We start from the raw sequence: 15,356 nt of genomic DNA on the forward strand, positions 1-15,356 counted from the left end.
TCCAGTTTGTTTGCCAAACATATATTAAAGTTTCACAGCACTTTAGAAATATAGTTACCAAACAACAAATAGCTTTTTATAAAAGCTCTACTTAAAAAGCTCTACTGCCAACAGCTCTGCCAAACGGGGCCTAAGCCTGTTGCTGATAGTAAGACAATTTATTGTTGTTAAGCTCGTGCCTCTGGATTATGGTTTGCTTTAGTGGTTGCAGTCTTCTTGTGTACTTGTTAAAAAAATTTCAGTGGAAGGTGTTTTCGTAGCTATTGCATATGATGCACTAAGGAAGGTAGCAGTCAGGATTGGTTCAAACCTCAAAGAGACGCAGGTGGCAGTAAGAGATAAATAATAGGAAGGAGAGAAAAAGGTAAATATAAGATAGCAAAGAATGAGAGAGATCAAAAAGGAGAGTATTAAAAGAACTTACTGTTGATTAGAGATAATCTATGTTTGACATTACGAAACATCTATTGAAAAGATTTTTTTTTTTTTCTGGTTTAAAATTCCCTTCTCTTGCTGATTTTTAACAGATAATTTTTTATGTTGCCTAATGATTATGACATTGCTATCTGGTAAATGCAAGATGTTCTCTTTTGGCCAAGGCGGAAGAACCTATGGACGAAGTGATTTTTAAATGGACTCATCACATTGTCAGTAGCACGGTTCGCCATCTCGGTGCTGAACCCCATACCGGTGCCACACTAGCACAGTATCGGTACAGTACTGAGTTTTTTTGATGTACCAAGTTTCGATACACCACCTATACTAGATACCAGTATCGAACCAGTACGGTACGCTCTGTACCATCCGGTTTGGGCCGGTACGGCATACCATGGTCGGTAGGCATACTCTGAAACATCCATGTGCTGCAATTGTTCCTGTTTTCCTGACCCTCATGCTCGCAGAAAGCTGAGTATTGAACCAGATAGGTATGACTTCCCTTGTTATATCTGTAAGAGAGATTACTCCACACAACCTACACAAGTTGGACCTGTTAGAAAGAAAAATTGCTGAGACAGAGACAAAGCCTTGTTAAACTTCATCTCTGACATGGTTAAGGCTTTCTGAAACACAGCCTCATGTCACACATTTTGCACAGCAGAATTATGATTATAAAAAGTTTAGACTTGAGAAGAATCATGATGTGATGACTGCCTGCTTGTGAGAAAATTCTGTGGAGTTGTGTGGACAACCTTCTTTGTCATTAAAGTTCTGTTTCTGTAATAGGCCCTGTCCTTCAAACGTCGGATACACTCATTTTCCCTTTTCCGCACCGAATGCTATTATCTATTTGACACAGTTTCTAGTGATGCAGGAAAAGTTTGTTTGGGATGTGGCAGATTTTTTGGCATAAATCATTCACTCATCAGGAATCCTCATTGAAGACACTTCTTTAAAAATTTCTATAGTGTCATCTGACAGAGCCTAAAAGACATTATTGCTGTTGACGACTGCATACAAATATCTGCGACCATCCCCTTCTGCGAAACTGTGGTGCTTTAAAATTTTACTTGTAAAACACATAGCACACGATATATTCCTTATAAGTAATAGAGTATGTTAAATGTCACCTTACTGCTTCTTTGCCCATTTCATGCCAATAACTGTGTCATTTAGCTTGACATCACTAACTAGTGGGATGACTGACTCATGATTGGTTTTACATGAGCAAAATCATCTAGCAGCACAGTTTGGTTAGGAACATGTAATGGGATGAATTGGAATGTTTAGCCCATTCAACCTAAAAAGGACAGAAGCCCATTTAGCCCAGCCCATTTAGTTGCCCATTTGATAGAAGCTTATTTATTTGAACTAGTTTTACATAGTCGGTTCAATTTTGGTTTCGGTTTCGGTTTCGGTTTTGGAAAACTGGTTTAAGTTGGTTCGGTTTCAAGAATACCCCTAAATTGACCCAACCCAAACCATGCAAACCCCTATTAATGATGTCCATGGTTATGTTTATGGAGTTCCTAGAAATTCACCAAGGGAACAAACCTTTAATAAAAATTGCTTAATAATACTAGCTAGAACAATTATGAACATACCATTAGGATCTAAAATAAACAACTTCATATTTATTTGGTGGTGACAAAAACATAACATCTCATTTATGAATTAAAGGGCTGTTTGGATGTCAGTCTGATTTATCTGTAGATTAACTTTATATATGGTTTCCTTTGAGACTTTGAGCACAGATTAGCAATTGGAGTGACAATCCTTGAGATTTTCGAACTTAAGAGCATAAGACCCAACAAAATAGGTATACAGAATGCTCCTGATCAAATGCTTTCTTCATAGATTTTCTTCTCCTCCATTGCTATTCTCTCCCAAAGAGCCAAGAGTCCTATCCATGAATAACTTATGCTTGCATCCAAGCAGGTCCTAGAACATTATCATATAATTAATCTCATTACGCATACCCATCCACCCAAAACCTCCCCCACCCCCTTCACAAAGGAAATTAAAAAAAGCGGGGAATCCAGATGTATAGCTACACAGAGAAATTGTCTAGGCCAATGTTAATGAGGTGACTCATTGGGTTCTAATTAATTTAACTAATTTAGGAATTTTAAACTAATGCTATAGTCAATTCAAGATGAGAGATAAAAGCTGCCTGGATTGGATCAGTTATTAATATAAGTTCATTCTTATCCTATATTATTTGGAAGCTACGAATATTGATGGAGATATTAGTCGGATGCTAGAATTTGTTTTATATTTGTTCTAACTACATATGGAAATGAATCGAATTTAAACAAATTCTATTTTCTATATTTGCTTAAAACAAATTTGGATATCAATCAGATATGAGCAAAATGTAAATTTGTTTAAAATAAATATGGATATAAGTTTATTTTAGTGAAAGCATATATAAATTAGATAATATCTGCAGTTGTTTTACATGCATAATATTTTTTTCTCAACAAGCATACATGTCCAACTACGTTTTACTACTTTTCCAAAACAAATAAAAGATTGTACAAAGAACCATAAAGAGGTAAGGTAACTGCACCCACTCCATCATACAATCCTTTTAATAGATTTTAGTAAAACTAATAAGATACCAACTTTGGATTAAAAGACTCGAGTAAGTGATTCAAGGATGGAATTAACCAGGTTAAAAATGTCCCTATTGAATGAATTGATGACATGAATGCTGTTACATGTTAAATCATTTTTGGAAATTTATACAAGCCACATGAAATCAAAAAGTAGGCTAAGAATGGACATGGATCAGAATTGTATATCCATATTCTCATCCACTTTTATTTTGGACGATACTAACAATGAAATAGATACTAGTCAAACAGAACCATTTGCGCCCATATCCAGCTAGATTCAGATGAATAATTATCAGTGCATGCAATTTACAGGTCGATGCATGATCAGATCATATGAACTAAAACAAATAACGAAATCCAAAACAAGCAAGCTATGAATTTGAGAGATAAATATTGGCCATTGTTTAGAAAATGATATTGCTACATGAAAAGGTCCACAATCACCAAAAAAATCATATTACAGAAGAGAACCAGCACCCTCAAAAAATACCCGGAGAGGCGAAATATTACACTCTTCACGGAGTCATGTTACCAAAATGTAGAGCGCCAGCAAATCAAATAAGGATGGATCACTATTTCCAGAAAATAAAATTAGAAAAAATCCTCACAACCTAAAAGGCAGGATATTTGACACAGTTTAAGATAATGCAACTGGATGCACACTCCACAAAAAAGAGAGTAAAAGATGACATTAGAAGCATCATATTTCAGATTACGGAGATCACTGGATGGCAATGGACAAAGGACACCTTTATATCCATAAGTGTTCTCTACGATATTCACGCACAATGACTGGCACACTTGTTGGTGGGATCTGCAACAACAAAAAATTTGACATGGAATGCAACTTGGATTATAATGCAAATTTAAATAAACAGCGATGATAAGATTAAAAGGCAAAAGATAAATTAAAAGGCACACTCTCAGTAGAGCATGGCTAGTTAACAGTTCCCCACATTCTTAGACCTTAAATGAACTTAAAGCAAACCTAATAAATGATGACTTGGAAAGAGGAAATTGAGCAAGGTTAAGTGGAAAAAATGTGAAGCAGGTATTTTCTATTTGCTAAACAATTCAAGTTAGCATTGATCAAACTGTAGTATCACCACTGAAATCCCTCAAATATTAATGATTATAGTCATCTATGTTTCTATTCAGAGACACTGCTCCACTCTCTTGAAAAAAAATAGATTAAAACTTAAGACTAGGTCAGAAAGATCATCATTCACTTCAAAATTAATCCAATAGTGTGGTAAAAAGGTGAAAACATGGTTAAATACAATTAAAGAGGGCCAGCTATAAATTTCACATGCACCTGAAATAATCCACATTCCATAATATATGATTGACACAGAGAGAAAAAGAAGGAAAAGACTCAAGATATTGTAGAAACATAAGATTGCAACAATTATAGCAGAATATGACATATGTATGATAAATGTATTTGAAATAAATGAGAAAGAAATGAAGCGTCAAAAATTTGTCAACCATGAATATGAAAAGTTAGGCACATATATGCTTATACATAGTTAAGACATGCAAAGATGACTATATTATACTACTTTATGTGCAGAAAGAACATAAACAAGACGAGACATGCTTTGCAGGAATTGCTCCAGATCTGCAAAGTTGTCGTACATATATAAAAAGAAGCAAGTTGGAATTTTCTCAAACCGGTCCATATCAAGGATTCAAATATTGAGTAAAAGAGCATATTAACAACTGGCTAATACAATAAACACCATATTGCATGCCATATCCACAAAAGACATAGAGCATGGTAGATCGTACCGTCTCAAACCGCCCAGTTTAGGGCGTATTGAATAGGGTGGTTCGCCCTGTCAGTCAATAAACAAGCCAAGCCAAATTAAAAAGACCCCTAATTAGCCCATTTCATTAAATAGGCCGAAACTAATCCCCCCGATTAGCCCATTTCATTAAATAAGTCGAACCCAATCCCCCCTGGTTAGACCATTGATTAAATAGTTGCACCCCACCCCAGCTCACATAAGAGAAACAATGCGCTCCCCTCAACCCTATGCATCAAATCCCTACCCATCCATCATCGCTGCCCCATCGCTAGGGTGCAAATGAGTCAAACAGCTCGCGAGGCTAGTCGAGTATATATATTTTTAATAATATTATATTTTATTTTATAATATATATTATTAATTTAATATTTTAAAATATAATATTTATATTTTTTAATCTGACCTAACTCTTAACTTTTAACTATATTTTTTAATTATTATGGGCAAGGCTCGAATTAGAGCTTGAACTCATGCTCGAGTATGACTCGATTAATAGTATTCGAGTTGATCTCGTGTGTTGCTTTTTTTCAATCGAGTTGAGTTCGAACTTCGATATTAAGGCTCGATCAATCTCAAGTCAAGTTTCGTGCCTGAGTATTTTGAATCGAGTCAAGCTCAAGCCTCTAGACACTGACTCAGCTCGGCTCGATTGCACCACCCCTACCCATCGCGAATAACCCTACCCCTTCACCTCCCCCCCCCGGCCTCTCTCTTCCTCCCTCCCTCTCCCCCCATGCAGCAATTCAAAACCCTCACCTCTCTCCCACGTCCGCTCACTGTTGTCGACGCCGTCCTTCACCTTCCAACCTTGCTCCCGCTCCCCGTCGTCCCTCGGCTGCAATTGCCGAACCTAGGAGACTAACCAAGTAAGCCTCTCCTCCCCTCTCCCTCTCTCTTTCCCTTTCTCTCCTTCCTCTGCCCCCTCTCCCTCCCACTCCTCCGGCCCTCTCCCTCCCCTTCCATGGTTCCAGCATGCCACGGTTTAATACAGTACATACTGGTACTATACCATAACGGTCACCAGCCGGCCCGTCTGTCAATATCTATTCTGATACAAACCAATACAGTTTAGTGCAGCCGATATAGCCTTAGTGTAGCCCATTTTCGCCATCCAAATTTGCTATTCGGCCTTTCTTCATATGTTCTATTATTCTAATGCTATGTTTTTACATAAATATGACAAGTGTATGGATCTAAATGCTGTGTTATCCTATTCAATGTGCTGAAATTTGTTGGTTGCTAAATTATACATAGCTTCACATGACTTGCAATTAAAAAAATAGAAAAGCTATGCGTGCATTAGCAATTGAAATGTAATTAGCTATGTCACTCCCCCATCTTCAAAACTGGAAATCAGATAATTAATAAATGGTACCAAGATGGTAGTGATTAAAAGTGTAGTCAACTACTAGCACTAATTTGACAAATGAGAAAAGAGAAAATGCCTTTTCTAAAACAAAATTACCACGCATTTAACCTAGAAATGTAGTCCCTTAGAAGAGTTGAAGTATCAAGACCATTATTGTACCAATATGGTAGAGTATCATACTGATACATAGTACACCTATTGGTGCTGCCACAGCAAAAATGAGGTGCACACCAAATTCTTGTATGATATATCATGGGACATACCAACGCCAATACCTTAGTACATTAAGGTACAACTGGTACGCAAATAGCACTTGTACTAAAATCCTTGCCTCCTAACCTCAATGTCATATCGAGTCGGTTCGTGGATGCCTGCAACCCATTACATACATAAATATGTGCAACACTCGAACATGAATATGTATTATGAGATGTTTTCAGTTTAGCAATGTTCAGATAAAGATTCATTGTCTTGGTACCGGACCCCGAACAAGCGCCATCCTATTACGATATTGGTATGCTTGGTACAGAGGCCAATTCGGCGTACCGAATATCGGTATACCTCTTGTACTGCATACCGGTCGATATCGGTATGGTCTGGTATGGTCGGTATGCACAGGTATGGCAAACCTTGGTTCAAATAAAATAAATGCTATGAGCCTTTAAGATTTGTGAAGTAGCATCTCATTTGAATTCAAACAAAGGAATTGTGAATTATTTACATGTAACATCTGAAGCAAACATACATTTAAATGATATTCATGCAAAGGCCGCGGGTGGGGGGGGGGGGGGGAGGGGGGCGACGAAGGCTGCGGGAGGGCAGCGGAGGTTGAGGCCGCGGCTATATCAAAATAGGGGACGCGGCCGCAGAAAAAAATTTGAAAATTTTCAAATGAAGTCAACTTTAATTTCAGAATTTTTAAGTGAAGTCGGCAAGTGATTTAACGACTTTACTTTCGAAACAGGGGACACGGTCATGGCCACTTGACGACTTTACTTTCGAAACAGGGGACAGGACCGTGGCCGCGGCCTCTGCCAGCCCCCACATCCTTCCGCCGGCGTCTGCCGCTGCTCCTTCCTCCCTCTCCCGCTCGCTCTGTCTCTTCTTCTTCTCTGACGCCAGCAGCAAACCGTTTTCAAAGCCGAAACCATACTGGTAAGCTACCAGTATGGCTCGGAACAGGCGGAACCATCCTGATAGGAGGCAAAATGGATCGTCCTATTTTCGGCATGAAGTCGCCAATTCTGGCCAAGCCGAGCTCAGAAGGCCGACCTCAGAAGGCCGAGTTGACCTTAGAAGGCCGAGCCCAGTGGCCGAGCCGACCTCAGAAGGTCGATCTCGTCGTCCACATGCTACGACCATGTCCTGTAACAGCCTCACCGCACCATACTTTACTTGTTGGCCACGCCATGACATATCAATCAGGGACTATGCCCTGATTCTCCAGCCATGCCCTGCCACATCTACCAACGCTTTACCGTTCACAAGAACGGCCTACGCCGTGCGCCTCAAGCAAACTCTAGCTGCACGCCATCTGGCTAAAAGCTATCTCCTTCCATGATGACGAGTCATACCTCTACCACCTGGGCACCTCTACGGGGACTATAAATAGCCCCATCAGGTAATACCTAAGCAACTTTTTGATCCATCTGAGATCCACTCTAACTTGAGCGTCGGAGGATCCTCACCGAAACCACCGATGAGGCTTTGTGCAGGTATGCCATAGCGCGGAAGGTGGTTCACCCTCTTCCTCAACCTTCCGGCAGCTCCCTCGACTACTCCGATGTGGTCATTCTCAGGCCAAATTTAAATAACATTTGGCGCTAGAGGAAGGGCCTGAGTTGTGATCATAAAGTTGAGGGGTCAAGGAGCTTCAAACGCATCGAGACACCGGGTACCAACTTCCGGCAGCTTTCTCCAAAGTCCACCCCCTGCGGAACCGGCGGACCGAACTCCTCAGGCCCAACCGGAGCAGTTTAGTCTGCTTGCCCAGCAAGTCCAAGCACTCACTACAGCTGTTCAAGATCTGCAGCAGGCAGGAGCCTAGCCTGCACTCCCTCCGCATGGGTGCAAGTCCTCGGGACAGCGCTCAGGACGTCGCTCTCCTGCAGAGCGTCGCCATCATCGAAGCTCCCACCGAGCTCGGTCCCCAAGCCGGGAGGGCTTGTCGTGCAGCCATTATCCTGAGAGCTCGCGCCGAAATCTGACGCCTCGAGCATGGGAGCAACCATCTGAGGCGGGGTCTGCCCCATGCCGAGCTGCAATGGGAACCCCGCCCGAGCTCGGCAGAAAAGTCGAGGACTTGGAGCGGCAGATACAGACACTCCGAGACCGAGCCCCAAAGCAAGACGCCAACCTCGACTTTACAACCGAGTCTCCATTCCCTCAATGGATCGTGGACAAGCCGATCTCCCAGAGGTTCAAGATGCTACAGATCGAGCCAAATGATGGCTTATCTGATCCTCTGGATCATTTAGAGAGCTACAAGGCTCTTATGACACTCCAAGGGGCCATAGACGCCTTACTCTGCAGAGCCTTCCCAGTGACTCTCCGCAAGGCAGCTCGTCTTTGGTTCTCCGGGATAAAGCCAGCTCGATTCTCTCCTTCAAGCAGCTAGGCAAGCAGCTTGCCACCCATTTTGCCGCCAACCGGCGTCAGCGCCGGACCTCAGACTCCCTCTTCGCCGTTAAGCAAGAGGGCGAATCCTTAAAAGACTACATCGATCGCTTTACCTCAACCACATGGGAGGTTCACGATCTCGACCAGTCAATCACCATGTCGGCATTGAAGACTGGAGCTCGGTCCTACAAATTTCTCTTCTCCATCAAGAAGAGCTTTTCCGCTGACTTTGCTGAAATGTTGGCTCGAGCTCGCAAGTACGCCAAGGCTGAGGAAGCCATGACCTCTCGGCGGAAGGCAGTCAAACGACCTGCCAAGATGCAGAAGAAGCGCCACGAGGGGCGCTCCCAACGAAGCAGCAAATCCTCCTTGCGCGAGGAGAATCCTCCTCGACCCAAGAGCCCAGCTCGTCAAAGGTCTTCCCTCCAGAAATTTGGGGAATACACCCTCCTCACATCCACCCAAGCCAAGATCCTCATGGAGATTGAGGGTCGGGGCTACCTCCAACTTCCACCAAAAACATGGCCGTCAGAGTTGCAGAAGCACTCGAAGAAGTATTGCCGCTTCCATCGAAATCACGGCCATGACACAGAAGATTGCTACCGGCTCCGTGATGAGATCGAGGCACTCATCTGCCGAGGTCGGCTGGGTTGGTTCATCCGTGATCAAGCTAAAAGGAGGGAGCCCGAGGAACGGGACCCAGAGCCTCCTTTATGAATACCTAAAGAGTGTTGAAACCCCTCGTGGCCACGCTGTAGTTATTTTTCTTACCCTCGCAAAGTCTGATGTGAAAGGGTTTGTGGATAATAAAAGCACTACGAACGTCGTCTCATGATGTTTTCCAATGGTTGTAGAACAACTTGAAAAGATGAGCACCCCTCTGGCCGGCTTTACAGAAGATCTTGTACTAGCAGAAGGGGTTATCAGCCTACTGATCACGGCTGCACGCGCCCTCCGAGAAAGTACTGTGAAGCTAAACTTTCTTATGGTCCAGGTCGGCTCAGCCTACAACGCCATTCTAGGCCGACCAGGCGCCCTCCGAGCTGTGGTCCCTATCTGCCACCCGTTTGTGTGGTTCTCCGCAGGCCGACCTTAACATGCAGAAGAAGATGCTCCCAATATAGGTCCTATATCCTACATGTCAACGACTCCTTGACCTCAAGAGGGAGGCAACAGCCCAGCCTAGAGCGCAATACCTGCCGTCTAAGGGTCTCCAACGACTCTCAGCCGGTGCTAAGCCAAGTTCTGAGGGACTTCGAAGCTCGGAAGTCGTCAAAATATCTCCAAAAGGTACGGAACGCCACTTCAGCTTTAAATAATTTCAATATTCAACATATTTCCAGGTCGGAGAATGCAAAAGCCGACATGCGAGTATCTCCATCTCCAACGTCGCCCCGATCTGAGTGGGGGCATACGATCTCCAAGGTTCGTCGTCTACAAGTATCTCCAACGTCGCTCCGATCTAAGTGGGGGCGCACAATCGCCAACGGACAAGGTCTGTCTCCTGCAAGTATTTCCAACGTCACCCCGATCTGGGTGGAGGCGCATGATCACTAACGGACGAGGTCCGTCTCCTGTATGTATCTACAATAACGTCCCGATCTGAGTGGGGGCACCCTGCTGAGTCGACTATGAGCCAAAGAATGCCGTTGAAATCGACCTCGGAGCAGTCACTTAGCTCGGCTTGGACAGCTCGGCCTAAAGCAGTTAGCTCCAACTGCGCGAGAGGTACACGCTACTCGACACATACATCTCCATAGACATTTGGCTATATTACAGGACGATCAACGACTGGACTACATCCTTCGCCCGAGCCAAAAGACAACTTGGACTCAGAGTCGGGGGGCAAATGATAGGGGGCAAAATAGATCGTCTTATTTTCAGCATGAAGTCACCCAATTATGGCCAAGCCGAGCTCAAAAGGCTGACCTCAGAAGGCCGACCTCAGAAGGCCAAGCCCAGAAGGCCAATCTCGTCGTCCACATGCTGCGGCCATGCCCTACAGCAGCCTCAATGCACTATGCTTTGCTTGTTGGCCACGTCATGACATATCAATCAGGGATCATGCCCTGCTACCCCAGCCATGCCCTGCCACATCTACCAACGCCTTACCATTCACAAGAATGGCCTACGCCTTGTGCCTCAAGCAAGCTCTAATTGCGCGCCATCTGGCTAAAAACTATCTCCTCACATGATGACGGACCACACCTTCGCCACCTGGGCACCTCTATGGAGACTATAAATAGCCCCATCAGAGAACGCCTAGAGAACTTTTGATCCATCTGAGATCTACTCTAACTTGAGCGTCGGAGAGCCCTCACCGGAACCACTGGTGAGGCTGTGTAGGTATCCCGTCGCGCGGGAGATGGTTCACCCTCTTCCTCAACCTTCCAGCAGCTCCCTCGACTCCTCTGGCGTGGTCACCCTTAGGCCAAATTTGAACCACAACACATCCGATTCGAGACGATTTTGCATTCCTTGCATACTACTGGTTTAGGCCCAATGTACTCCAGTCCAGCATGATTTGGGTGGTCCAGCCAAACCACGGCATGCCTAGCCCCAGAGTACAACTAAAGCACATCTATGTTTTGACCAAGCATTGACCTTACAAATTCTAAGAGCTTAAGAAATTTAAGAATTTCCTGATAAACACCTTATTAACACAAATAACAAGGATTTGAAGCATTGCAGCCAACAATTTTGTATCATAGATATAGTATAAGTAAAAAAATTATTCAAATGGTTAGTCGTCGACTCAAACAAGTACAACTAGCCATTTGCTATAGACATCATGACTTCTCATGTGGTCAAGAAATTCCATAAAAGAGCTTCCATGGAAGCAAGATCATGAGCACCAAAATTATGTGAAATTCTGTACTAGAACTATTAATAAATGAAATACAGCTAGTGCAATGCTAGATTGGTTCGATAAGGGGAAATTGAACTCATACAGCCTAGCTATCTCAAATATTGGAGTTTAAATTGTGAAATTTTACTTAAAATGAGAGATTCTATTCCCTGAACCAGGATTGAGGCAAAAACTTGTTATATGTTCTACCTCGAGAATACATCTTTTTCTAATATAATTATAAATGTTGATTTGCTTTCCAAATGCATGTCCCTTCTGTTTATGCAAGCAACAATTTTTATCACATGTACCACTCGACACAGAAAAAGAAATTGAAATTAAAGACAATGATTTTCTAATTCCTTTTGCCATAGCTGGTAAAATTTTAGATACCCCACTTGAAAACTTAAAGAGTCAACTTGCTTACCATTCCATAATCTGTGATGATCATTGATATATAGTCCGAAGGTGTTGCATCATAGCTGTGAATGCAGCATATCAAAATGAGTTTTTTTTCAGAAATATAGGAATTATAGAACAGTATAAACTAAGGACTCGTACATGAGATTTAGAAGTTGCAGATTCTCATTGTCAGCCCAACTATGCAGATGATTCAAATCGTTCCGTCCGGGAACCTTAGAAATGACATCTGGATCACCTGAGAAGTGTAATAATAGATCAATAAAATAGTGTTCCAAAATCACTCGGACCAAAAGAAGCAAGTCAAGAAATCAAATAAAACATTGAAAGCATTATAGGCATACCAAGTTCATTAGAGCATATAGAGTCAAGCTGCACCCTTTCATGAAATTTATATGCCTCACAACATATTAGAACAGGAACCTGGAAGGCATTTGCAACCATAGCTACACATGCCGTTCCAACTCTTGAGTAAACTGTTCCATTAGATAAGACTGATGAAGCTCCTAGAAAAACTCGTGTGACTTCATGCATAACATATGAGATGGCATTTATATGTGTATATGTACAATTAAGGCCCTTTGCCACCAATTTATGGAGCAATGCCTGCCCTTCAAGCGTTGGACGGGAGTCAACTACTACCACACGGAATTGCTTTCCAAGCTCATGAGCATATAATAATATCATTTCAACAATGGAGGATGACCCGTATGTGAGTAGAACATCACCATCTCTAATCTTTGTAACAGCATGCCTAACTATAACCTTATCTGCAATTATAATTTTCTCATTTATGAAACGATCAATATCAGATATAAGAGTAGACTTTGCTTCTGATTCTGACAGTGTATGTGGCAACTTGGCAATCCTGTTCTTCAAAAATTTAATAGCATTTCCCATGCTAATAGAAAGGGGCCTACATTCAATCAGAAATGACACATAACAACCGATTTTTGCAGTCAAATCTCGAACAAGAACTTTTTCAGGGGGTGTAGAGTAGTCTTTAATTGCCTCTTGGAAAGCTAAAAGCATTGCAATACAACGAGCATTACCACCTGAGATATCCCCTGACAAAAACTGAAGTCCAACCTGATGACATTTGCAAGCAAACAATTAGATAAGACGATCCTTTAAATAGTGTTACTCTGAGTCTGAGCAGCTCATATATTGCTATTGCAAGTCAGGGAAACAAAGTACATTATCTAATTACCATATATATAACACCATGCATCAGAATATTAACCTAATTGATCATATATAATCATGGGAAATATGTATATTAAAGAATATGAAAGTGAAAGAACGGCAAGATCACTAAATTATCAAGGAAAGCAAGACTTACAGAAAGGTAGCTTTTCAGAAATTTGTTTCTCTTACCAATAATTGCTTGATAAGTGCATATATACCAAAATAACTTGATAATACCAACAAAGCCTCTAAAAGTACATATGATGAGAAACCTACGATACAATGCACAGTGATATTTATTCCATGATGCCATTGTATACAAAATAGCTATCATAATGACACAAATTAAGCTATCACTCAGGGTCGAGGAACCGTCCCAAACCAGACGGTTCCGGTCGCACCGAGCCGTCCCAGCGGCGGACCAGGACCGTTTCGACGGCGGACCGGGATGGTTCCGGCGGCGGAAACGAAACCAGTTGCCGGAGGGGGAGATGGAGAAGGAAAGAGAGGAAAAGAGAGCGAGCAGGGAAGAGAGGGAGAGGGAGAGGGAGAGGAAGGAAGGCCGGCGGAGAGTGGCGGAGAACGGCGAAGGGCCAGCAGAGGCCGGCGTCCGGGCAGGAGGCAGAGGCCGCGGCCACATCCCCTATTTTGTTTAAAACGGGTCCAGCTATTTTTAAATTTCACGATTTTTAAGTATTAAAAATAGCAAAATTTTTTAACGGTCGGATCCCTGTTTCAAACAAAATAGGGGATCCGGCCGCGGCCTCCACCTCCTACCCAAGCGCCAGCCTCTGCCGGCCTCCATCGGCCCTCCCTCTCTCCTCTCTATCTTTTTCTCTCTCCTATTTGCCCTCTCCCCCACTTTCTCTACTGTGCCGATATAGACCAGACACGGCACGGTGTGGAGCCATACCGACCCGTGCCGCTGGGCAACCAGTCTGGTTCCGGGTACCGCGACAACAGACCATACTATCGATGTTACCTTATGATAGAAAAATGGAATGCTTTCTTTCAGAACTTTCTTTTCTAATAGAGCAGATTGTTGCTTGGTCCCTCACTCTCTTGCACATTTAACAAATCTTTACATGCATGAATGCTTAACTGCAGGTATGCATTACACAGCCCTTGCATGGGAGGATATTCAACAGAAATAATGCCATTTGAAGAGGTGAGAAGTCAAAAACAGATCATACCCAATATATCTGGGTATATGAAGAGGGGTAAGGGAGAAATAGAAAGCTAGACTAGTCATGAGCATCAGCTGTGCAACTTATAACATCTACAAGAATCACATCAGCTCGATAATTGGCAGCCAGTGTATCAGGTTTTGAATGTTACATCCATCCAAACATACCAAGAAACAAAGGCTATCGGAGGTGCACTAAATCTGTGTAATGCAATGCATCTCTGCTGATGAGTTCAAATACACGCATAGCAGTTTCATGCCTGCATTTCTACAGTAAGAAATACCCAACTTTCTGAACCAACAAATTAATAATGGCTAAACAAGTACCTTGTAAACAGAAGGATGCATTGGATCAAGTTGAAAAAACTTTGATTCGAGATCTGGAAGCTGAGTTCCATGGATATACTGAGGCAAATGCCGGAATAGTTCAACTCTATTTCTTGCTTCAGATTGATTAACCACTGCACGTCTTTTAGCCTTTTCAACCCGATGTTTATCATCAAATTGCATACGAGGGTGGGGAACATCCTTCTTTCTGTCCTTATCAGGAATGCGGTCAACAACCTTCTTTTCAGAAGATGCAACTGGAGCTGTAACCTGAGGCCCATCTTTCTTTTGGGAAGAAGGTTTCACTACCTTACCCTGTTTTAAAGCAGGAAGTGCACCACCAGAAGAAGCAGAAGGCTTGACTGCTTCACCTAGAATCATCACCATGGAAACACATTTAAAATATAATGAATTTCAATAGGAAGAAATATGAGATGAAGACATACATATCCAGGTGAAAACAATGCACATAAATGCTGAAAAATGGAAAAGGAAAAAAAATGAATGTGGATAAAGAACTAAGCTGACA

General features: G+C 42.4%; 1 protein-coding gene across 3 annotated transcripts in view; it reads right to left on the bottom strand.

Annotated features, from left to right (window-relative positions):
- LOC103696536 (translation initiation factor eIF-2B subunit delta-like) overlaps positions 1–15,356 on the bottom strand; it is a 56,331-nt gene that overhangs the window by 26,342 nt on the left and 14,633 nt on the right. For 2 of the 3 annotated variants that reach the window (XM_039131978.1, XM_039131977.1), the window contains exons 3-7: positions 14,828–15,198; positions 12,471–13,215; positions 12,268–12,364; positions 12,134–12,188; positions 3,766–3,873 (exon numbers count right to left, since the gene is read on the bottom strand). In XM_039131978.1, the coding sequence (XP_038987906.1) occupies positions 3,811–3,873; positions 12,134–12,188; positions 12,268–12,364; positions 12,471–13,215; positions 14,828–15,198 (1,331 nt within the window). In that variant the 3' untranslated portion in view covers positions 3,766–3,810. Of the gene's footprint in view, positions 1–3,407; positions 3,874–12,133; positions 12,189–12,267; positions 12,365–12,470; positions 13,216–14,827; positions 15,199–15,356 lie in introns of those variants that run through there. The other variant, XM_008778197.4, reaches the window with a different exon arrangement.

This window comes from Phoenix dactylifera, chromosome 11, assembly GCF_009389715.1.
Source record: "Phoenix dactylifera cultivar Barhee BC4 chromosome 11, palm_55x_up_171113_PBpolish2nd_filt_p, whole genome shotgun sequence".
Taxonomy (NCBI): Eukaryota; Viridiplantae; Streptophyta; class Magnoliopsida; order Arecales; family Arecaceae; genus Phoenix; species Phoenix dactylifera.